At 36.6% G+C, this 23,031-nt stretch overlaps 3 protein-coding genes across 18 annotated transcripts; 2 read left to right on the forward strand and 1 right to left on the reverse strand.

Annotated features, from left to right (window-relative positions):
- The first annotated feature begins 2,673 nt into the window (after positions 1-2,673).
- LOC109050849 (protein phosphatase 1 regulatory subunit 3A-like) lies at positions 2,674-10,072 on the forward strand. Of its 16 annotated transcripts, XR_006160648.1 has the most exons (6): positions 2,674-3,795; positions 6,000-6,040; positions 6,164-6,252; positions 7,555-7,581; positions 8,163-8,250; positions 8,693-8,732. XR_006160648.1 is itself a non-coding variant. In XM_042762304.1 (5 exons), the coding sequence occupies exons 1-5, from the start codon at positions 2,957-2,959 to the stop codon at positions 8,809-8,811; spliced, it is 1,200 nt and encodes a 399-aa protein (XP_042618238.1). In that variant the 5' UTR covers positions 2,674-2,956; the 3' UTR covers positions 8,812-9,216. The 16 variants fall into 16 exon arrangements, 13 of the variants coding, with proteins under 13 accessions (XP_042618238.1, XP_042618240.1, XP_042618239.1 ...); XR_006160649.1 differs by lacking the exon at positions 7,555-7,581 and having other exon boundaries at positions 8,123-8,250; positions 8,693-8,730; XR_006160650.1 differs by lacking the exon at positions 7,555-7,581 and having other exon boundaries at positions 6,167-6,252; positions 8,123-8,250; positions 8,693-8,730.
- A 299-nt stretch (positions 10,073-10,371) lies between these two features.
- Positions 10,372-19,801, reverse strand: LOC109050848 (histone-lysine N-methyltransferase SUV39H1-like). Its single transcript, XM_042762316.1, has 6 exons — positions 19,646-19,801; positions 17,979-18,160; positions 13,654-14,307; positions 13,180-13,326; positions 12,931-13,060; positions 10,372-12,362 (listed from the first exon to the last, which is right to left on the reverse strand). Exons 1-6 carry the CDS (start codon positions 19,662-19,664, stop codon positions 12,229-12,231), a joined length of 1,266 nt encoding a protein of 421 aa, XP_042618250.1. The 5' UTR covers positions 19,665-19,801; the 3' UTR covers positions 10,372-12,228.
- Positions 19,802-20,097: 296 nt separating this feature from the next.
- LOC109068301 (putative protein 2) lies at positions 20,098-23,018 on the forward strand. The gene is given in 7 exon segments (XM_019085134.2): positions 20,098-20,215; positions 20,593-20,693; positions 20,813-20,832; positions 20,834-20,902; positions 21,044-21,152; positions 21,292-21,423; positions 21,972-23,018. Coding segments are annotated over 6 exon segments (567 nt in total). The 5' UTR covers positions 20,098-20,215; positions 20,593-20,597; the 3' UTR covers positions 22,113-23,018.
- The last annotated feature ends 13 nt before the right edge of the window (positions 23,019-23,031 follow it).

Below are 23,031 nucleotides of genomic sequence, written 5' to 3' on the forward strand. Positions count from 1 at the left end.
CTCATTCATTCTGTTTCATTTCAAAACATCTTATGTATAAGATAAAAACTTATTTTCATCAGTTAGATATTTCATGTCAGATTTCATGACTGAGATTAAATGAAAAAGTAATAATTCTGCTTTAAGGGCCAGTACTTTCAAATCAAAATCTGGTGAAGTCCATTCCAAAAGACCGGAAAATGAGACTGCAAATAAAATAACCTATTACGTGTACGGAAAGTCCGTTTATAGGGTTCTGGGGGGAGACCGAACATATATACAGGGTATATAGAATATGTGTCGATTAGTTTAAAGCAGGAAAAAACATCCTCATCCTGTTTTTGAACAAATTGTTCTTCAGTAATGACACTCCCGAGCATATGTACTGTATGTAGACTTCTTTTCTGTTACATGTACGTGACTATAAATAACTTAAAAAAGTTTCTGAATATGAAAACAGAGATTAGATTTGAACATGTATCTTAACAACAGGCAGATCAACATTTTAAAAAAAAATCTTCAATGTTAAAAAAACAAATTATGTTTGGGATCATATTTACTAAGTCTGATCCCAATATGTACATATAAAACATGTACATTGTTAATAAACATTTGATAAGTGGTCATACTTTATGACATAATGTTTTGTGTTCAATTCAAAACACTTATCTTCGTATTTTAATCTAGTAATTTTAGATTTATTACTAGATTACTAATTACTAGAATAATAATTAATTACTAGAAATTTCTAGATTAGTAAACCTAAAGGATCAATATAGAATGAATATGTAAATATGATAAAAATCTTACTTTGAAAAACATAAACTAACAGTTATTGTGTCCATAAACTTATGAAGAAAATGTAAGATTTGCTCAATATAAACTAAAGCTCAAGGATTTTTTAAAAATTCTGATTGCTCTTCTACATTAATTTATCATTTTTATAATGTGTGCTTGACGAATTAAAAACCATGTGATAAGACAATAAGAGATGAAAAATATTAACCACTTCCAGGTTAGATGTTTTGTTTTATTATTTGTCTCTATACATAGTTCACAACATCACAGTGTTTTGTACAATATCATATTCCACTTTGTTCCTCGAGACTTTTGAGACATAAAGCTGCAAATACTTTTTGAACCAAGTCTGCACAATGATTTTTCCATTTCAATCATAGGTCTTGTTTTTGCTGGGAAATATGGGGATGTATTCAAATCATGATTATTTCATATTCTCATTCAACAACAATCCCTGTCAGGAGTGTGGAGGGTTTTAAGAAAACCAATCCCCACTGAAGACTTTTTATATTTTCTAGATTTTTTCAGCATGCCTACACAGTAGAAAAAGAATGAGATGTTTCAGAGGTAAGAGATGTCTTGACTATTTTATGCAGGCAGCAGACCTGTACTATGGATTTATTTTCAAATGTATTAGATATAGGTAACACCTTGTAAAACATTTCAGCTGTTTACGAGGCAAACTGTATAATGTTTACTTCAATTTTTACTGTTATTCTTTTCTGTCATATTGTTACAAATGATCCCAACTAGTTTAACAACTTAAAAAATTAGAGTAGGTTGCAACAATGAATCTCTTTGTATTTAAAATCAGCTCTTTTAATTGGTTTTATAATCATGCTGACATTTGTAGCAGACAGATATAGATATCTTGTGCTAACATATGAGAGGTCAAGAACCAAAACTCTCATGTTATTCATGGTTTAAGAAAAATGGTTACAATCATCCTTGGTCTCCATCTATACACAGGAACCCAGACCACTGATGCTGCACCTGTTGCAAATATTGATTTCACTATATTAAGCATTAAGCATGACTGATTGATCTATGTGTTGGTTTAGATTGCTTATCAATAATTTTTTTTAAGTAGTGGTGGTCAATCGAATATGCTTCTCACTACTGGATCTCATTAGCTTCATGATTATTCTGTTATACATAATGTTCATTCGAAACAGCTGCATTTGCAAATAACCATTAACTGGATTATGCTATCAGAAATTAATTTAACTTTGTTTTAGAAGGTTACAGGGGTCTGTTGCCCCAGGTGGCCTTTAGCCCCATTTCACCCTATCACGGAGGAGAGTATGTGTGAGGGGCTGAATCTTCCAAAACTATTTAAAGCTGCATAACATGTTGAATGGCCATAACCAGTTGTTTAAATATGAGTGAACTGTGACCAGTTTTTTTTTTTTTTTTTAAATAAAGAAACTGTAATAAAGAAAATCGAACCTTTCTGTTATTTTGTTAGTTTACATATCATTGACAGTGACACAAAACATTTGGTGTATTCTTAACTGAAAATGTCTTTAAATGGTCTGAAAATAATAGAATGTTCACAATAAGGTTCAGGTTATAATCATCTTCATTGTTATGAATGTTTTACTACTACTACTACTACTACTACTACTACTACTACTGATATATATATATATATATATATATATATATATATATATATAGCCTAATTATTATTATGCCCAATAGATCGATTAGTATTATTACAGTAGCAATATTTATTTATTTATTTATTTATTGCAATATTGTCTTTTTTATTTCCTTTGCAATTGGTATTAAGTGTTTTTTTTCCTCACAACAAACGGCGACCTAACAAATAAGCGTGTCTTTTACCTTTAAAATAGCAGCGGGGTGGGGGCGTGTGCGCTTTGCAGCGGCCAACAAGAGCTTAGGGGGAGGGATATACCAACAGAGCCCAGCTTCCTCCTGACCTCTGGAAAACGATGGACGTGCCGCTTCCTTCTAAATTTAGACACTTATTCGTGTCTGTGCATTATGAGCTCCAAACTGCAGTTCTCGTTTATGTCAATAGTTTAGGCCTAGTTCGGACGAAACAAGGTGACAGGCCCTCGCGGGTCTCCGTTGGCACTATGAGCGGCGGCTCGATCTGACGGACGCGCACCATCGCAGCTCCTTTCATGTTTACGAGACTCAGAAACACGTAATGGCGCAGGGGAATAATAGTAATTTCCTGACTATCCCCTCACAAGAGGAACTTTTCAAGACGGTGAGAGTTGAGCGTTTCGAAGACAACAGTAATGATGAAGATGAGGAAGAAACGGAGGAAGACGTCAGGCTAATACCGAGGTCTTCTCCTGTTCCCAGGAAGCGAGGCTCTTCGATCGCGGATGAAACCGACGAGTACATGCGAATCAGCCTGGTGTTACCGAACAGAAGTGTGTCGTTTGCAGACAGTACGGGAGCCGAGCTGGTCGATGTCAGAATGTTTGTCCCGTTTGATTCAGATGACGAGGACGCCTCAAGATGGGAGGAAGAGGAGGCGCGGTGCCGAAAGGCCTTCCGTGAGCCCACTTACCGTGTGTGGCCAGAGTTCCAGCCGCTCACCGGAGCGGAGCTCGTGCTCGCCGTACACAGCAACAAGCTGGAAGTGGAGCGCGTGACATCTGTGCCAGACGAGCCTCTGTCATTCGAGGTGCTTATTCGTGTGCTCAACATTTCTTTTCACAAATCAGTCTACGCCCGGTCCACGATGGATGGTTGGATCAATCACTTTGATTACCCAGCCGAGTACGTCCAGGACTCCAACGACGGCGAAACGGACAAGTTCTCCGTGAAACTGACCTTCGCTTCACCGTACCTGTTCAACGGAGCGCGGATTGATTTTGTAGTGCGCTATGAGACGCCAGATGGAGAGTTTTGGGCAAACAACTCTGGCAGGAATTACTCGGTAACTCTCTTACAGTCATATGAAGAAGACACAGTCCAGACCACCACAGCGGACACAACAGAGTTGAGAGGAATCCTAAAACCTCCCCGATACCGGTAAGTGGGCGTTAGAGAACTATTAACCCGAGTCAAACTCTGTTCTTACATTTGTTTAGCCAGCAGGCTGATTTAGCCGTTTAGAACGGGTTAATTGAGCAATGTCGTACAAAAACGATAGTTTTTTTTTTAATCAACAGGATTAAAAATGCCGTGTGTGATATTACTTAATAGTTTTCTTTTATTCCCTGTAAACTTTCGGGTAACTTCCCGTTCAAACAAAATTTTATTTCAAAAGTTAATTCATTTATTGCCCGCGAACAGAAGTATAATTTAAGCTTTAAGCTTTAGAAGTTTTCAAGCAACGTTCAGACTAAAAGCTGGTGTGGAGTACCGTGTACAAACAGCGTTCTGTGAACACGCCGCTAGAATTCCGCTCCGGGTTTTGCATTTCCCACGCTCTGCTCACCTGTGAGAGAGAACCCCTGCGCTGAGAGATGCTGGGAAGAGAGATTGCACTAATGCGCATTTCAATAAAACACAATGCCCCTTAAAGATATTAAAATATGACCTATGGCCCTAAAAGACCCAATGTACCATAAACATACTAAAATATGACGCTCTGAGCCACCACAGGCCATAGTATCAATGCCAGCTCTGATGCTGCTTTGATACAGTATTATTGAAATGCAACAGTGGAGCTTAATGTCAGAGTGTATAATTTATATTTCTCGATTTCCGATGATAATTGAATGCTTCTACATTCATTGTTTTATATTTAAAACAAAAATGAGTATCATTGTGACTGAAATTGAAAGCTGATTTTATGCAGCTTCTGTGCAATGCACCCTTTCATGTTATATTTAGATGCAGCCTTTGCAGTGCAGGAATACCAACTGCACGTTTAAATTTCCTGCTGCAAAAATAACAAAGCTATATTGAATTCTACAGGGCCTGTTATACAGCATCTGTGTTGTGTGAGTTTTGGGGTTGCACATTCTTCCCCACCCCCTCACTCCCTTTTGAAAATGACAGTCATTCGAGGGTGTGTGAGGAGGATGAAAATAGGACAAGGCAGGTGTCACTTTCAGCTCTGGTGTACCGAGACCTTAACTCTGACCTTTTCTATAGGGGTTGCACAGTAAGAGACACAACAGACCAACAAAAGCAGACACAAACCTACGCCGGTTCCATCTGTACACTTGGAGACATATCCTTTTACCCATTATTTCCACTTTTCCACCAACGACAATAAAAGTTTGTGAAAAAAACAACAACAACAATAAATGAGTGGCATAGAGATGAAAAAGTTTTTTATGTACAAGCATTGTCATGGAACTCCTGTATTGTCAGGAGATATAAATCAGAAGACAAGTTTCGACCTACAGTTTAGACTCGCAACTCTTGCAACCTTTCCTCAAATGTCAAGTCTTGTTTCTATTACATTGCTCAAACATGTTACCAATAGAAGGTCACAGAACAGGATGTCAATCGAACTGCTTCGCACACAAAATACTCTGAATATGTAGCGACTTAATGAAATGGAAAAGGTTGTACAAAGAATCACATGACCAGAGCATCTGACCATCATGCTCATCAAAACCTTTCGTGATGTACAGTATGCAAGAACACGTGTATTATTTGGACAGGTCCTTATCACATTATAGGATCTATCATGCGATTTAAGGGTGAGTGTGGGTTTAGACCGTATTCACCCACACTCCGAAAAAACATCTCAAGCTCTGGAGGCTGTCAGATATTACCATAGTAACAAATGTCACAGAGGTCACAGTTATTTTCCATTTAGTAAAACAATTGTGTATACAGCTGGCCGATGGATTAAACTTGTACATTTAAAGGAATGCTTCACCCAAAAATGAAAATTCTGTCATTATTTACTCACCATCATATTGTTCCAAACCTTTATGACTTTTTTTTTTCTCCAGAACTAAAAAGAAGATATATTGAAGAATGTTGGTAACCAAACAGTTTTGATTTACTTCCATTGTATGGAAGTTGCATTTCTCAGAATCTTTTGTGTTCCACCAAAGAAAGTCTTTCGGGTTTGGAATGACATGAGGGTGAACATTCTTGGTGAACTATCCCTTTTATATGCAATATTCTGTCATAAGCAACTAAAAGTCTTGCATTAATGATAATTAGTTATATGGATTATATCTATACTTTTAATTTATAAATGCTCTTTATCAATGTGTGATGCTGAAGAATGATTGTTTTGGTGTGTATGTGTGTCTTCTTTTTAGAGCTGACATTGGTTTTGATGACTCTAATGACAAAGGAGATGGTATGTGTTAAGCATCATAATGTACAGCTTATTTATCTCAGGTTAAATATAACAAACATTTGCCAGGTTGGTAGATTTATGTTTCAGATTTCTCTGTGATTTTTTTTTTTTTTTTTTTTTCAGAAGATCTGAGCAGCACTAAGTGTGAAGAGGCAGAGAATCAAGCGTCATTTGCACAGCCAGTTATAGTCCAGCCAGAGATCGACATCGAGGTGAGTGAGGTTTGCTTTGTAATCACCATTTCTAAGTGTGGCTGGGATAGCAGGTGGAAAAAAGATAAAGCGTATCATGAACATATTGTACAAAAAAAAAGTAAAAAAATTTTGTTTTCCCCTCCTTACTCTAACCTTTACCAGATTTCCATGACGGTTTTCATGTGTGGTATTATAACAGCAACTCTTTTTTCTTTTCTCAGTTTTTTGTGTGTCAAAAACTCATCGACCTCTATGCTGTCTAGACACTCTAACAGTGAATCTTTGGATGTTGTTACTGTCTGTGTCAGACAGTATACAGTTATTTATCGATCACAATGTCTTCTGATTGCTCTCTTTAATCAGTGATTCCAATTGTTTCAGTTTATTCTTATACACTGGATTCCTGTCTGTCACTACTGCAACAAATGCAGAGCTGTAGTGTTTTTCAGAGCAACCCAGGCTAAATAACTCAAGAACCTAGATATAAAATTAAACTTTTAACTCATTGATTGCCTATTGTCAGTTTACTACTAGCTAAAATTCTTATGTGGATTTTCATCATACCTGCATATTCACACAATACAGCTCACTTATTAAAATTTCCACCAACATTTCACTGTCCAGATAACCACTTGCTTGTGTCTATTTGCAGTGTGCCAGTTTGTAGCTGTTTTAAGTAACTGAATCTGGTATTTACAACAATAGCATCACCGTCTCAGTTTCTGGTCTGTGGTCAACCCTTTAAAATAAATAAATTGATAAGACACATTATTATTTATTTACCAGAGGCTTTAGAGGGATAGACCACACAAGAATGAAAATTCTGTTATCATTTGATGTTGTTCCAAGCCTGTATGACTTTCTTTCTTTTGTGGAACACAGAAGAAGATATTCTGAAGAATGCTGGTAACCAAACAGTTTGGTAAACAAGCAATACCATTGAATTCCATTCAATGGATAAAAACATTTTGAGACATGTTCTACAGAAGAAAGAAAGTCATAAAAGTTAGAAACCGACATGAAGGTGAGTATTTTCATTTTTGGGGGCGAACCATTCCTTTAGTTGTGAATTATTAAGCCTTTAAACTATATAAAAATATGAATTTAGAATATATGTAAAGATGTAGTTTTTTTAAATTAGTTATCATGCTGACAGTATGTCACAGCTTTTTGTAAATCAGCTAAACAATGTAAATGTGTCAAACAAAACATTGTATTTAATAACCAACAATAATTTAACCTATGCTCCGTTATATATCATATTAAAAACAAGATGTTTATTTTGATATTGTTATTCTTTTCATCTGTCTACCTGAACAGCTCATTGAAGCTTCAGCATCAGCTTAGGTAATGTGCATGTGCAAGTTATCGCTAACTTGTTAATTTCACCCATTCACCATGTTGCATGTAACATGCGTCCTGTATCATGGCCCATAATATATGATATCTAGATCAACCATGCAGAAGCTATTCGTGTTCATGCTCATGAGTTTAGTCCGTCAGTGTAATCTTATTTTATGTTGTCACTTCCTGATGTTTCCAACTTGAGACAAAAACTGCTGTGAATTTTTAACAAAACGTTGGGCTGTTTTATTGGGCTCCTTGGGCTGTTTTGGCAAGGAGCCATTGGGAGGGAAGAAAACCCTGTATAACTGAAGTAAATGCACAAAACTGTCATATATAAAAAAATTAACAGTAGAGATTGTATTTCTGTGTATGTTCTGTGTAAATATTGTCATTATCATAGCATGTTTACCCTGAGGTTTTCCCTGCACAACTTTAAACAGACAAAATTCGTAGTTAAACAGCATTCAACATCACTTTTCTAATTGTTGTTTTTAATTCTTGTGTAATTTTGTCACATCACATTTAGAACTATATTTTCAAGGTTTTGTTTCCATTAGCATAATCTCCCCTCATTGGCACAGACTTCTGGGAAAAGAGCCAGAGGGAACTGGCACAAACTTCATGCTAACACAAATCACTTTCCTGCACTTTCCTGCCAGTGCATTATAGGTAGTTCAACTATTTATGTATTCACTATTTTTTATTCACAACTATTTTTTACTTTTTTTTTTTTTTTAATTCTGTGAAATTAATTGTATACATCTTCATATTCGTAAAAATAGTTTTTCTTTATATATATAGTTTTTACCTTACAATTATTAGTGTTAAAATGATACTGTCTAAAAACAGCATGTATTTAACATTAATAGAAAACTATTTATACTAATATCAGTAGATAATTTGTGCTCATAATCAGTGTTGGTGTCAATAATAATAATATGCATTGAATTTCAAGTTTGTGCCATTCATCTTACACTTTTTGTAATTTGGTAGTTATTAAATTTCATAAATGCAAAACAAAGTCTTTTCTGCCTATAGTTTACATTCTTGATTCTTTGGAATCCAAGCTTTTCTTTTTTTTTTTTTTTTGTTATTTTCCTCTCTGTTGCAGACTGCCAAGAATTCGTCCAGTTCTCCAGAATCCACCAGAGCCTCCTCCACAGCAGGATGTCCTCAGTCCACTTCAGATACTCCCCTTGGAGAACCACTTGCACTAGAGTCATCCAATAATTTACCACAAACAGAAGAGTCTGGACTTCAGCCGTCAACTCTAGCCGTCCCCCAGTCACGCTCAACACAGCAGTTCTCTAAACCACAATATCAATTCTATAATGTTGGCCCTTCCTTGTCCCTTCCCCTTCCTGCAGTCCTCGTACACCATTATGATCACCCAGAGACAGCCAAGGATGAATTTGAGGATTCCAGTAAACCTGACCAATCCCTTCATCCACAAAAGGATGATTTTCACATTGACATGTTAGCGCAAGTGCCTTTCGAGTTAGGCCAACCATCACTGGCTGGCCTTCCAGACATGCCACAAATCCAGGAAGAAGGTATGCAGAATGTTAAAGATAAGGAAGATGTTGAAGAAAAGGATGACATATTGGCAGATGTGCTTGAAGAACCAAGTAGGAATATAGAAGAAGATAAAACAGGGACTTATTTTCAAATGTTGGAAGAAGCCAAGCAGCCTCCTTCATCAAATGAGGTAAACAATGCAACTAAAGATGTTGAAGAGCTCAGTTTATCAGAGGGATTACAGCACCCCCTGGAGGAAGGAATTCAGGAACAGAAAATAGAACTCGTCTCTTCAGTCCGAGTCGAGACCACCAAGACGATTGAGGTGGAAAGTACCAAGATGGATGATGAGAAAACAGTTGGTTTGGTGGCTTCCTGTTTGTTGCCCTCTCATTTAGGTCACACAAGACAGGACAAAGAATCCCAAAGTTTCTTTGATAAGCCGGCAACCATACAACATCAGCAAGAGGAAGGACTTGTCTTGGATCCGTGCATGTTGGCCTCAGTCCTCCCTGAGGATCCACTCCTTGATAAACAAACTATTTCCATGTCTATTCCAGAGCATCTTACGAGCAAACCAGAAAAGCTGGACACATGTCTGATGGTCTCTGCAACCTTCTTCAGTGCTGTAATTTGCCTGGCTGTTGGGATTCAAGAGCCCAGTTTTTTTCTGTGTGTGGGATTATTCCTGTTTCTTATCTTAGCTACAGAGAGATAGATCTGTGTCTTATCAATCTATTAGACCCCCCCCCCCCATCTGTTTCTTCTAAAAAGCCTTAAGACATTTCCTTCTTCCTTTTCCCCCAAGTGCCTTGAGGAATTCCAAAGTGTGTGTGTTATAATGACATGCAATCATATCTGGTGTTATACTTGTGTTTATATATTTGTAGAGTGCGAGTTAGTGTTTTCAAATGTAGGAGTTGAGCTTCTGCTTGATATAATGTGTATCATTCAGACTTCCAGTATTATAGTTTAAAAAAAAGCAATGTGTGTTTTAGCTGAGTGACATCGCTGTGTACCTCATACACAACTGGCCATTAGAAATGTGGCTCAGCTCACTGATTCATACTTATAAAATTGTCTATTTTGTGACTTTCTCTCTCTTTACACTCATTCACTATTCTTACACTGATTAAATTTTCTATTTATGTTTATATTTGTATATTTTTTTATTTAATGTGTGGGTCATTTGTGAATGGAACGACAGGAGGGTGTGCGTATGTGGTTTTGTGTGTAATAAGAAATGAGGTGAGACTGGACAAATAGCACAGGTGATTTCAGAGCAGAATTTTAATAGAGTTTAAGTTGTTTAGTTAAATCTGAGGTTTTGCTTATACCACAATGAGGAGTTAGTCTGTGTAGGCAACTTTGAACTAAGCAGAGCATTTATCAAGGTATGAAATGTTTTATGACATTTGAGTTTGAATGTTTGTTCATTTAATTTCACTGTGAATGTGTGTTTGATGTTATCTGTGACTTCAGTTACAGACACATGCTGTCTATAAGCTTTAAATAAGTTAACATGTTAATCTTGGAAGAGTATGGTATTTTACATCCCTCCACTTCCTAAAGGGTTAACTGAAACACTTGGTGTTGCTAACTGTTCTTGTCAGTTAGCAGACAAGTGTATGGCATTTTGCGGTGTGCCCCAAGCCTCTTATACCCCAAAAAGTTCACGCATTGCACTGAAGTCACAGCATCAGGTTACTGGGTGACTAAACACCATTGAAGGCAGAGGATGGAACTGTTCCTTCTCAATAATGAAATATTCACATGTATTTTATCATGTCAGTGTCAAAGTAGAAATAAAAGTTTATTACCGATAAAAACCAATCTGTTTATTTCACAGCTTTTTTTATGTACAACTCTTCACATAAAGATGATCAAGCTTGCTGTTAATGTCAATAAGAATTCGAAATTACCCAAACTGAAATGAATTAAACTTTGGCATTGAACAGAGCAGTGGAACTCATGATTTAATAAACAAGAACATAGTTGCACATGCATGGATGTGTGATCAACATGAGGTCTGACTAGGCAACTTGATTTTTTTTTTTTTTTTATATATTTACATATGCACAGATTTGGTTGAACAATAGTTGTATAATTCTGTGAACTGATTTAATTTAAACAAAATGTTCCTGAGCTTTGGTTAATCCAGAATTTATATACCATCTTGCATTCATCTACAGCAAGCATTCCAGCTTCACTGTCCAGTTCTGAAAACCACCTGAGCTATGATTCCCAAAATCATAGCAGATTGTATGAACCACTATCAACAATAGGCCAACTGTGCTTTTGGGGGAAACAGCCCTGAATAGTAGTCAGATCTGTGAAATTATAACCAAACATATGCACTTGCTCTCATTTATTGATCTGTCAAGTCCAGCGCTCAAACACAGTCACTGAAAGATCAGTTTGACAGTATGAATATATTTTGTCATGTGTTAGACTATGTACACATAAAACACAGAATGATAACATTTTGCATGCGTTAAAAGCAACATTTCATGTAGGTCCACCTACTTCAGTCTAACAAACTTCCCCTTCTGTGCATTAATAGAACAATTTTGCCCCCTGGTGGAAAGTTCATTTCAAGAAAAAAATAGAACGAAGGACATGTTGATTTTTCATACTTTTGCACTGGCCTAAAGATACTTGCTAAAAACGGGGCGAGAAAAACTACAAAAGTTTGTTGGAAAAAGTAAAAGGCTATTCCCTCCTATTCAAACAGATAAAGCATATGAACATTTCAATGTTTAAAAAATTACAAAATTTTACTTTAAGGATTCCATGGTGTCAAAGCTTTTGATATTAAAATATGGGTTTAAAACAAGGACTGAAGTTTTTTTTTTTTTTTTTTTTAACTTTACAAACATCTTTGCTAATGCACAAATCGAAAAAAAATTAATGCCACATTTTATACACTATTTAAGCTCGGAAAACAACAATACTAAGGAAAAAGCTGAGGTTAATCTTGGGGAAATAAAAAAAAAATCTTAAATATATATTTAAAATTCAATGAAGTATTTCCAAACACCACCCAAAGCAGTTTCTAAACCACAGATACTTTCAAAATTCACTGGATCACATGATCTTCTTTCAGTTCCTATTTTGCATGGACTTCCTCTAAAAGAGGTACTTTCGACATGTTGGTACCCCGCATCTGCACTCTACGCGCATGCGCTTCTTAGGGGAGCCTGGGAGTCCCGTCAGACTAAAATTAGAATCCATCTTCGTGCTCTCGGCATCAACTGGATCAACTATGGAAAAAAAAAATGGTTCAGGAAAAAATTAAAAATTTCCCCTTCCAAAAATTAAGAATACTGTATTTGCCTATTTAAAAGTGCATGTAAATTTAGTGAATGACACACTACTCTTCAATAGAACATTAAAGAATAAATACAACAAAAAAATTTAAAAACAGTAATATTGTAAAACTTTATTACAATTTAAACTCCTTTCTATTTTAATACATTTTAAAATGTAATTTATTTATTTATTTATTTGATGGCAAAGCTGAATTTCAAGTTATTGCTCCAGTCTTCAGTGTCACATGATCCTTCAGAAATCATTCTAATATGCTGATTTGCTGCTCAAGTAACAGAAGAATATGAATAGAAAGTTCAAAAGAACAGCAGTTTTTTTAAATAAAAATATTTTGTTACATTACAAATGTCTCAATTTAATGCATCCTTGCTAAATGAAAGAATCAATTTCTTTTAAAGAACACATACTGATCCCAAACTTTTGAGTGGTAGTATATAAATCAATTGATCCTAATAATTAAATGGTTAATGATCCCAAATAACTTGACAGTTCCAGACTTACTTTTCATTTTGTAGTCAAATGTGAGCTCCTCTCCTGCCTTTATCCCACGAGTAGCAAAGAACGCTATCCGTGGCAGCCGCTCATCCAGGTTATTAATAAACACATTATATACCTGAAGGTTGGGGTCACACTGAGGAGACAAAAGAAAACACTTGTGATATTCAATTTACTGCCCTCAGATAAAAATCTATGGTTTAACTACTATCAAGTCTGTTGTTTACAAGACAATGCAAGCTCAAGTCCACTCACACTGTGATTAACAAAGTGAGAGATGTTTCCATAGTGAGCAGCATCCACGGTGTACTCGTCGTCAACATAATCCAGGTCAAAAAGATAGGTGGCGCCTTCTTTATCGTATATGTGACCTCTGCAATCTGCTTCTTCTGTTGTAATGATCTGAAGCAAAAACAGAAAAAGAGGGTTTAACAATCATGAAGCCAGACTCACTTCTGGGAAAGACAGATAAACAGCTCATCAGCTGTCACGAGGAGACTGAAACGTTGATTGATAATGCCATTATCTACTAGTGAAGCAAAACATGTTTCCAAGATAACACAAAAACCTTAAACTGACAGAATGACAATATGAAGGTGAAAAAAGGAACAACTTGTCTAAGCCAAAGTGACTGAGTGCCACCGATACATAACATTACCAAAAAAAAAAAAAAACATCTAATCCGTACAGGAAGTAAATATATAGAGCAAGCCCTCCTGTGCTTCTCACCTCCCCGACGTACTCCATAACGAAAGTGTTCTTCCGAATGCGCTCCATGGTCTTTACCCCCCATCCCCTTCCATTGTCTGTCCTAAAAATGCAGAGGGAATACTGAATTCCCCTCTGCACCACTCTGTTGGGGCAGTCGATCCCGCAACGGCACCGCTTGTTGCATTCGTAAATGGGCAGCCCGGGCCGAATGCGGACCTGGCCTAACTCATTGTAAGCAAACTTGTGCTGAGACACTCCGGCACAGCATCCCTCCACAGGGTTGCCCAGGCAGTCTGTACATTCGCAGCCCACGGATACCTCGTTCAGCATGATCCCATCACCGACTTTATAGTCGTTTATGTAAGTGAAGTTCTTAGGCGGGCCTTCCAGGTCGACCTGGTTCCGGACGTAGATGTGGCCCTTGTGGGTGCCCAGGCTGTTGAGGTGTGTCTCCCACTGTTTAAGGGTCTGTCTGAGTTTCGCCCGCTGGATGAGCTGTGAGACTGTGGCAGGGTCTAGGCGACGAGGGGCAGCACGTTTCTTCTGTCTCTGCATCTCTGCATTCAGGTCCTCCCAGAACTGGTTGAGAAGATCTATGCACTTCAGGTTCCTCCGTGGTTCCCATGTGTTGCTGGATTCAGGGTACCCCTTCCATTTCACCAAGTATAACTCCTATGAAGGGGGTAACAGGGATGGTAGTGGGTTTAAACACATTTACACCTGCGGCCAGTTGCATAGACACAGCCACTATGTTAAGACTGTCTTAAGAGCTAGTCTGACCAAGTAACGGTTCGTCAAAGGGTCAATCAGTCAAATTTTTTGGGTTCAAATTAGTAGGGCTGTACTAGAATAATCGAATATTCGAATATTCATTCGGTGGGGTGGCATTCGATTTTCAGTTTTGAGATTCGAATATTCTTTTTTTTTTTTCAACACGTGACTTCCGTCGCGGACTCATTCTCACTCATGCTTGAACCGCCCGTTGGCGAACGTAGTGATTTATTTCATCTCATACTGAATAGGTACAAAATGCCCAAGACTCAGCTGTTTGGGAGCACTTTAAATTAAGTGAGGATGACAAGACAAAGGCAGTGTGTCAAATATGCGATAAACTGGCCTACCACAACAGCACCACAAGTTTGAAAAATCACCTGAGTTCTGTAAGTAGCACGCGGCAAAAAAAAAAAAAAAAAAACTGCTTTTATGCGCTTATTTTGCTATGATAAATAGGCTATTTGCAAATACGACACTATTTAAAAACATACAGCAGCACAGGCTAATAATAATTTGTTTATAGGTACATCCACAGGTATCGCAGCCATCAACATGCTCAACAAAACCCAAAACTTCACAGCAGATCCTGCAATTCCGAAAACCGTTAACAGAGAAAAGAAAGAGAGAGATAACAGATGCCATAGTGGAGTTTGTCGCTATGGATATAAGGCCCGTTAATGTAGTTGAAGGCGAAGGCTTCAGAAAATTAATGAAGATAATGGAGCCAGACTACACTGTCCCAAACCGTTCCAGTATTTCAAACACCCTGTCTCTTAAATACAGCGATCTGCGAGGCCAAATTTATGCTCTCGTTGAAAAAGCTACGGCCTTAAGTTTCACAACGGACATCTGGACTTCCGTGAGTATGGAGGCGTATATGGCTGTCACCTGTCACTTTATAACTCAGGAGTGGGAACTCTCTGCCTTCGTTTCGTTACGGTGTCAGTAATTATTACATTTACGAATAATAAATGAATGTAGTTCAACGAACTGCAGGCTAATAATAATAAATTAAAAAAAAAAAAACACCGCAACATGCTTTCAATAAAAGCATCGCGCATTTTAAAGATTTATTTTAATTAAAAGTAAGTATGAGTAAGAATAAATAAATTATATAGAATAAAACTAATTGTAATAGATATTACATTTTGTGTCATTTTAAAAACAATTCATTTATTTTTATTCAACTTTTTATAAGCATGCTGCCGTGTTCTTTATTTATTACAGTTCGTTGAAATCACTGTGTGTTACTAATTTAATTTCTGTTTTGGGATTCATTTGTTTTAAAGAAATGTTCGTTATTAATACCTTATTAAAGTTTTTGCTCTCAACAGACTTTGTGTTTTGTATGACTTGTGCACTGTCCGTTTTCGGAGCATAAACCTGCCCGTGTAATGCGTACCGGAAACTGTTCTATTTAAAAGATTATTAAATGTTTATTAATATTTAAAGAATGTGTGCTACCTGATCATATTGCACCAAATGCAACACTGCACTCCACTGGGTCTGCCGCAACACATTTACGATCCCGAAGAGTGAAACGTGAAGTCGTGAAAGATGATACAAATGCAAACCGACACTATTATTATATATTTAGCCCCACCCACCGAAGCTTCGAATATTCGATATTGATTGCCACCTAAGCTTCGAAGCTCAAAAAATGGCATTCGAAACAGCCCTACTAATTAGATCAATCTAGTCAAGTAATTGATTACATGGAGCCGTTGTTTACTGACAAGCTGCGCAAATCCATGCTGATAATGAACGTGGATTTGCGCAGCTTGTCAGTTAACAACGGCTCCGTGTAGTAACCGCTGCTCTATGTGAAATCATACACCTGATGGAATTTACCCCTGATTAGAGAACCGGCTTTACTGACGAGATGCACATTAATTATCGGGCGATATTTATCGTGCACCCCTAGCATAAAGTCATAATTTTTTTTTCTTTTGCGCACAAAAATATTCTCGTATCTTCATATAATTGCGGATGAACCACGGATGTCACACGGATTAATACACAGATCTCCTTGCTCCGTTTCTGGACTTGGGAATATTTCAGTTGCATTGCTGTTTATGCAGGGTAAGACAGCTCCAGATTTGATCGAAAAATATCTTTAATTTAATTGTGGATGTGATGGTTGTTTTTAATGGTTTGAATCGACACGAGGGTGAGTAATTAATGACAGAATTTTCATTTTTGGGTGAACTAACCCTTTAATACGAAGATGGGGTGTGTTATTAATGGTTGAATTTTCATATTTGGGTGATGTTACGTTTTAATTTTCATCATTGTTAAACCATGTTTAAATCCAGTAAATTTTAAAGGGGTGCTATTATGCTTTTTCATTTTTTCAACTTTAGTTAGTCTGTAATGTTGCTGTTTGAGCATAAAAAAGATCTGAAAAGTTACAAAGCTCAAAGTCCAATTCAAAAGGAGATATTTTATTTAACAGAAATCACTTTTCACAAACTACAACGAACGACTCGTTTGGACGACAATGCATATTTTCCGGGATTTGTGATATCACAAAGATCGACGAATGGGACGAGACCTGGTTGAGCTGCACTAGAGAAGGCAAAGAGTGTTATCACTATGTCGGAGACACACTAGCTTTCCCAAGGCAGATGAGATAAATATGTGAAAAATAATGTGTTTTTCGAACAACCTGGTATGACAGCCTGTTCTAGTACACCCCCAAAACAAAATCAAGACCTTGTAAAAGAGCATAATAGGACCCCTTTAATATTTGGCCACATGCAAACTCGGAAACTTTTATTTTGAAATTGTGATGTACAATAAATGGCATATTTAGAAACAGGTTGATGTATTCTCCTGTGTTGGCATTTGGCAAAGGTTTATAAATTATTTCCATTACAAATCTAGTGAGATAATGCACACTGTTTACCCAGATGAACATTAAGCAATTCAGATTCAGAGGAGAGTTTAGCCCCTTTAACACATACAGCCTTTGCTGGTAAATTACAGCTGAGTTACCATTAAGAGATCATGTGTGAACAGGAAAAATCCTGGTAAATTGGTTCTGCCGATCATAGCGTTCTTATGGAGATGTCATGATTACCCTGAGCTGTTTACAAAGCTCCGCCGGTTTTTAATTAGTTTTCCTATATAAATATGCATTAGATGGACATCTTTGACCATTGGGCCTCGTAGCTTTTTCAACGTGTCACGCTTCTCCATCCATCAGGGCTGTGACTCTGCAGTTGGATACTATTATGTGCGTCTCGTATTTATAAGAGCAAAAAACTCTGAATGGCTAATAATGTTAGTCTGGTTGAGAGTGAAAGCTGTGCTCCTCTCATACCACTGGTAGGCAAACTCATGGACTCGAAAGTGATATCAACAAGTATTTTTTTTTAAATGTAGGATTATTTTTGCTGCACGCCAGAGATCTGGCACGGTGCCGGAGAACTTTAAGCCCTGAGGATAAGCAGATAAACATCAAATTTTCATTTTTGAGTGAACTATCCCTAAAACTCATTTCACCCATCATGTAGTAGAATTTACTTTGACATGAGTACATTTATGAGCAAGACTTTTAAGCCCACCTGTATTGTTTGTCTCTTCCCATCGGTGATAACTTTCCTTTTGTAGTCACAGAGATATTCCACCTCATAATTGCACAGGTTGTGTTTGTTGATGCCCAGCTCTTCACACGTCACCCCCTGCTCTCGACAGATCACCTCCAACTGGTCTTCAGTAGCGATGCATGCTACCCTACAAACTTGAGCTACAAAATACAATTAGATGTTAACTGCAGGAAAAACACAGAGGTAAAATGTGGGATGTCAGACATGTGTGCAACTTTAGATCAAGAACTGCACAGCACTTGAGCAAATAGTTGATGTCCTCATGCCTGTAAACCCGAGGTTTGCAGATAATTTGAGAGCAATTATTTTTATTATTAACTCTGCCATCAGGACTAAATTTCATTTTAAAACATAATAAACAGTTATTTTAAGTTGTATTAATATTTTACAGTATTATTGGTTTTACTGTATTTTTTATCAAATAAATGCAGCCTTGGTGAGCAAAATAAATTCCAAAAACATTTTTTTTTTTAAATGACAGACCTCAAACTTTATTACATTCAAGATTATTTTCAATTTGCATTGTCTCTGTCTAGGAATTCACCACTGTCTGCTTTTTCTGACTGAATATGGTTTAATTTCTGTTAAAAAAGCTGTTTTGGAATTATATTTACTATGGAAAGTGCTATTCACATAACTGTAAATTAAATTGGCAATCCTATACTCTAATATAGGATTAGAAAAATATATTAATCTTTTAATCTAAAAAAAAAAAAATGTTGCCAACTTGCAAATATTTTCCATATACACAAATATTTTTATAACAGAAGATTACAATGGAAAACAAAAGCCAATAATTTAATTAAGGAAATTAACAATTAATTGATGTTATTTTATCAAACAATTTTTCTGATCAAAGTATAAATGAAAATGCATATGAAAATATGACATGAAAATATAATGAAAATATATATAACTGTTTTTATAATATAGAAAGGGCTCCCTGACAAGAAAATTATCATAGTTGGGGGTATTTGGCAATAAAAACCTTGAATCAAACGACGCAACAACACAGAATAACACACACAAAATCATTAATATATTGTACAGATAACTTGATCATGTTGACAGTGTGAAATAAAAACAAAAACTCATGATCAGTAACCTATGGGCCATTTAATAAACTGCCTGAAGACGGATCGTCATGAGCAAAATGAACAAGAGATTCAGTGAACCTACACGCAGTATTTAAACAACGACGTAACGTTAGGTATTAGATTAACACGATGCGGGAGAATTTTAAGTATGTGCTTTTTGATAAAGTCAAGCATGCTGAGTAAATCATATTTACCTAGAGGACGTAAAAGTTAGCTAAACACTGAAGATTACGCTAACTATTGAGCATGCACATCTTTGCACCACATGCTACGTTGTACAACTTTACACAGAAGATGCAAGAGAAACAGATTAATACGGCATTCACAGTGAGCTTGATGAATGTGTAGCATGAGCGCGCGGTAGCCATAACATCGACCTAATGTGAATCTGTATCAACAACTTGCAGCAAAGCTTCTTCCAAAACTGAGTGTTTGTTCCCGGGGGGTCTTTGAAAAGACACCACTTAACTAACAACTCGTGTAATATATAAGACGTCTAAACCGTCGTTTAACACGATAGATTCTCACCTTTCAAATTTTCCGCCATCTTCCGACCAGCGCCAAAATTTTAGTATTGAAAGGCCGCTCTGTGATTGGACGCAGCGCAGTTGAGTGACGGTTTGGCCAACCAATAGAGAAATAACACTCGATGACGTTTGAACCAAGTGGGGTTCGTGTATGAATTCATCTCGTTTTCAACTCTTTATACCTGGACTTCATATATGTTACATGCAAGTTTGAGCTGTCTCAGTTATTTTAGCTTCTCATTTGCTCATTTATTTCCTTTGTGATAGTTGACAAAAAATCTGAAGAGAGCTTTTATGTAGTCGGAACATATGTTATTTTTTTATGTTACAATTTGTATAATATGATTCGTGGGGGCATTACAGTTTATAAATTGTGTTGTTCTATGGAACAAATAAATAACGCTATTTCACATCACATCGTGTTCTTTGTAATAGTCTATTGTGTGAAGTCTTTTAATTTGCCTTTCGCTGTTTGTGAAGGCGGGGCGTAGAGTTCATCCATTATCACGTGACACAGAAAATAAAATACTCCGGAGGAAGTCTGTTTGATGGTCGTTTATAAATATTACAGGTGCGTATATGTATTTAATTAACGTTTGCATATAATATTTAGCTTAAACATTTTAGACTTAAACTTTGCAGACTTAATTTTCTCCCTCGCTCTCTCAAAATACACAACAGAGAGGGGAAAAGGCCTAAACTGTAGAACTGAGACCGGTGTCTTGACTGCTGCATAAGCCACTGAATACTAAAAATGATCATGAGCATATTATTTAGATCCTACACGAATAATCATTTTAATAGACGAGTAGTCTTGTTTGTTTAAATTTGATTGTATTTATTTTATTTTATTTTTTATTTTTTTTTAATAAAAAAGTACCGGTTGACCCAATTCAATTCAATCACCTCCCCTTAATAAATGTTGAATTAAATTATGTTTATGTGCAGGCACCATGTCATCCAGCACTGCTCAGAATCTCTGGATAGCAGCTGTCCTTCTGGTGTTTCTAGTTCTTATAGACGTGATTTCATTCGCATATGCAGATAAAGTAAGTTTATCCCTGACGCATATCCATTTCATCCATGTTTTCAATAGTTTCCCAAATGTGTCCTACTTATGTAACATATTTCCTAAACACGTCTCTTTCTTACTATGTTGCACACACAGAATTTTGAAGATGTGCGTTGCATGTATCTGTCCACCTTACAGAAATATCAGCGGACATATCTACAAAAAGAACGTGTCCCAGAAAGACTGGTGAGACAGGCTACTGTACTAGGGACAGTTTGACAAAGAATCTGCGTTGTCTGTAAAGGATATTATGTACATTTAAATGAATTGTCTTACAGTAGTATTTTCATCTAGTTGTGAATTTATTGTTAATGTATTGGTTTGTAGTAACTGTCTGCATGTGGTGGAGCCCATGCCGGTGCCTGGCCATGATGTGGAGGCCTACTGTCTGCTCTGTGAGTGCAAGTATGAAGAACGAAGCAGCAACACCATTAAGGTATTGAGCAATTCACAGTAATCAATAAATCCTACTTTGATTTAAAGATATTTATTAGAGTCTGCTTTTATGCCTTTATAATCTAGTTATCCACTTTAAGCTGAATTGAGGAGTAATAATATTTTGATGTATTTCCCAGGTGACCATTATAATCTACTTGTCAGTGGTTGGAGCTCTTCTGCTGTACATGCTGTTTCTGCTTCTAGTTGATCCTCTGATCCGCAAACATGATCCGTACACCATGCCACTGCAGAACGAGGAGGATTCTGAGGTACTTTTCTTTTGCCCTAATTTATTGTTGGAGAAGTTTTTATTTGTAATTAAGATGTAAACTAGAGACTTCACTCTTCATAGATTATAAATGTACTTGACTTGGATTTAAATGATAGATTTTGGGTCTAATACGTCTTTCACTCACCCTCTGACGCAAACATGAAGACACATTCTCTATTGAATGCATTTATACATAACAAAAAAGTTTTTTTTTTTTTTTTTAGTTAAATGGTTGTTCATTCGACAACTTGTAAGCTTGCTATTTTATTATTACCAGTCTTCACTGTCACACGATCCTTCAGAAATCATAACATTCTGATATGCTGCTCAAGAAACATTTCTTATTATTGTCTTATATTACTGAAAGTGTAGAATTTTTTTCATAGACTTGTGACAAGAGTTAGACTTGTGAACGTGTCTGATAGGGAACTTGGGACAAAGAGTCATTTCATTTTTATCACTTTTTTATAGATACTGTGCTTGAGTTCATAAATATTTTTTTGGGGGGGGTTAGGTATTAATTGTGTCCGTTGTCTCCCCCTACAGGATGTGAGGCCCCGTGTGGATGGTTCACAAGGTCGTGGGAACACTGTGCTGGAAAAGGTAGAGGGAGCTCAGCAGCGCTGGAAGAAACAGGTCCAGGAGCAGCGCAAGACTGTGTTTGACCGCCACAAGCTGCTCAGCTAAGCCCTCAGACAGACTCCAGCTGGGAAAAAGGCTAATGGGCACTGACTGAGACAACTTGCATGGTGGTCTTATAGTTTCAGCTTTTATGACAGTATGTTTTATCAGTGGGCCTGCATTATCATTAGTATTATAATCATACCAAGACTGACTTGGTTGATTCTTTCTTTCAAACTGAAGCTGTGAAAACATGAAGCAACTTATTTAGTTTGCTTGCTGTTAACATAAATTAAGAGAATCAGCCAGGTCCAGTTGGTCTCACACCTACATTTCTCACCCAATAACTTGAATATATCGTTGCTATCACTACTTTGCTTTGAAATAGCATTGCAGAGGATGAGATTACATGGAAAGCAGTGTAATCTGGGAGTATTGATGTGGACCTCTATATAATATAGATGCGCTTTATGAATGTTTAGATTGTCATTGCACTGTTGTAGTTTCATTTTGAAATACCAAGAAAATGTATTGAATGATTTCCATTCATGTACTGTAGTTTACTGTATTTATTTATTTATTGCTTGGATGTTTGCCAGTTGAAAATACCATTTAGGATGGCACTTGTCACAAGCATATGTCTTAAATGTCATATTATAATGAAATATTTAAAAATGTAAATATTCACAATACTAAAGGAAATAAGGGGCTTTAAGTGATCAGCACTGTTGAATAGTATATCATAAGCTCCCACTGATATGATTTACACTTTTGTTGGATTTTTTGATTTACAGACATCCCAAAATGTTGATTTTGCACCTCAAAATGTGAAGGAATTTGCTTTATTATATTTGCTGCTATAATGATTTTTCCAGTATGTATCCAAACAACTTGCAGCTGTTTTACAGCTGAAATATTCTTGCTTATGTGAAAGTGCACTGATATATTAAATATATAATGTTGTCAACCTTTTCTTTGTAACTTT

Source organism: Cyprinus carpio, chromosome A8 (assembly GCF_018340385.1).
Source record: "Cyprinus carpio isolate SPL01 chromosome A8, ASM1834038v1, whole genome shotgun sequence".
Lineage (NCBI taxonomy): Eukaryota > Metazoa > Chordata > Actinopteri > Cypriniformes > Cyprinidae > Cyprinus > Cyprinus carpio.

Bases quoted from the DNA above. Each gene is read 5' to 3' on its own strand.
- LOC109050849 (XM_019068408.2), top strand. From the start codon at position 2,957: ATGGCGCAGGGGAATAATAGTAATTTCCTGACTATCCCCTCACAAGAG. The intron at 3,796-5,999 runs GTAAGTGGGCGT...TCTTCTTTTTAG, and splicing joins CTAAAACCTCCCCGATACCG to AGCTGACATTGGTTTTGATG. The intron at 6,253-8,692 runs GTGAGTGAGGTT...TCTCTGTTGCAG, and splicing joins AGCCAGAGATCGACATCGAG to ACTGCCAAGAATTCGTCCAG.
- LOC109050848 (XM_042762316.1), bottom strand. The intron at 14,308-17,978 runs GTGGGCTTAAAA...CCCCCTTCATAG, and splicing joins GGAAGAGACAAACAATACAG to GAGTTATACTTGGTGAAATG. The intron at 13,061-13,179 runs GTGAGTGGACTT...TTGTCTCCTCAG, and splicing joins CTCACTTTGTTAATCACAGT to TGTGACCCCAACCTTCAGGT.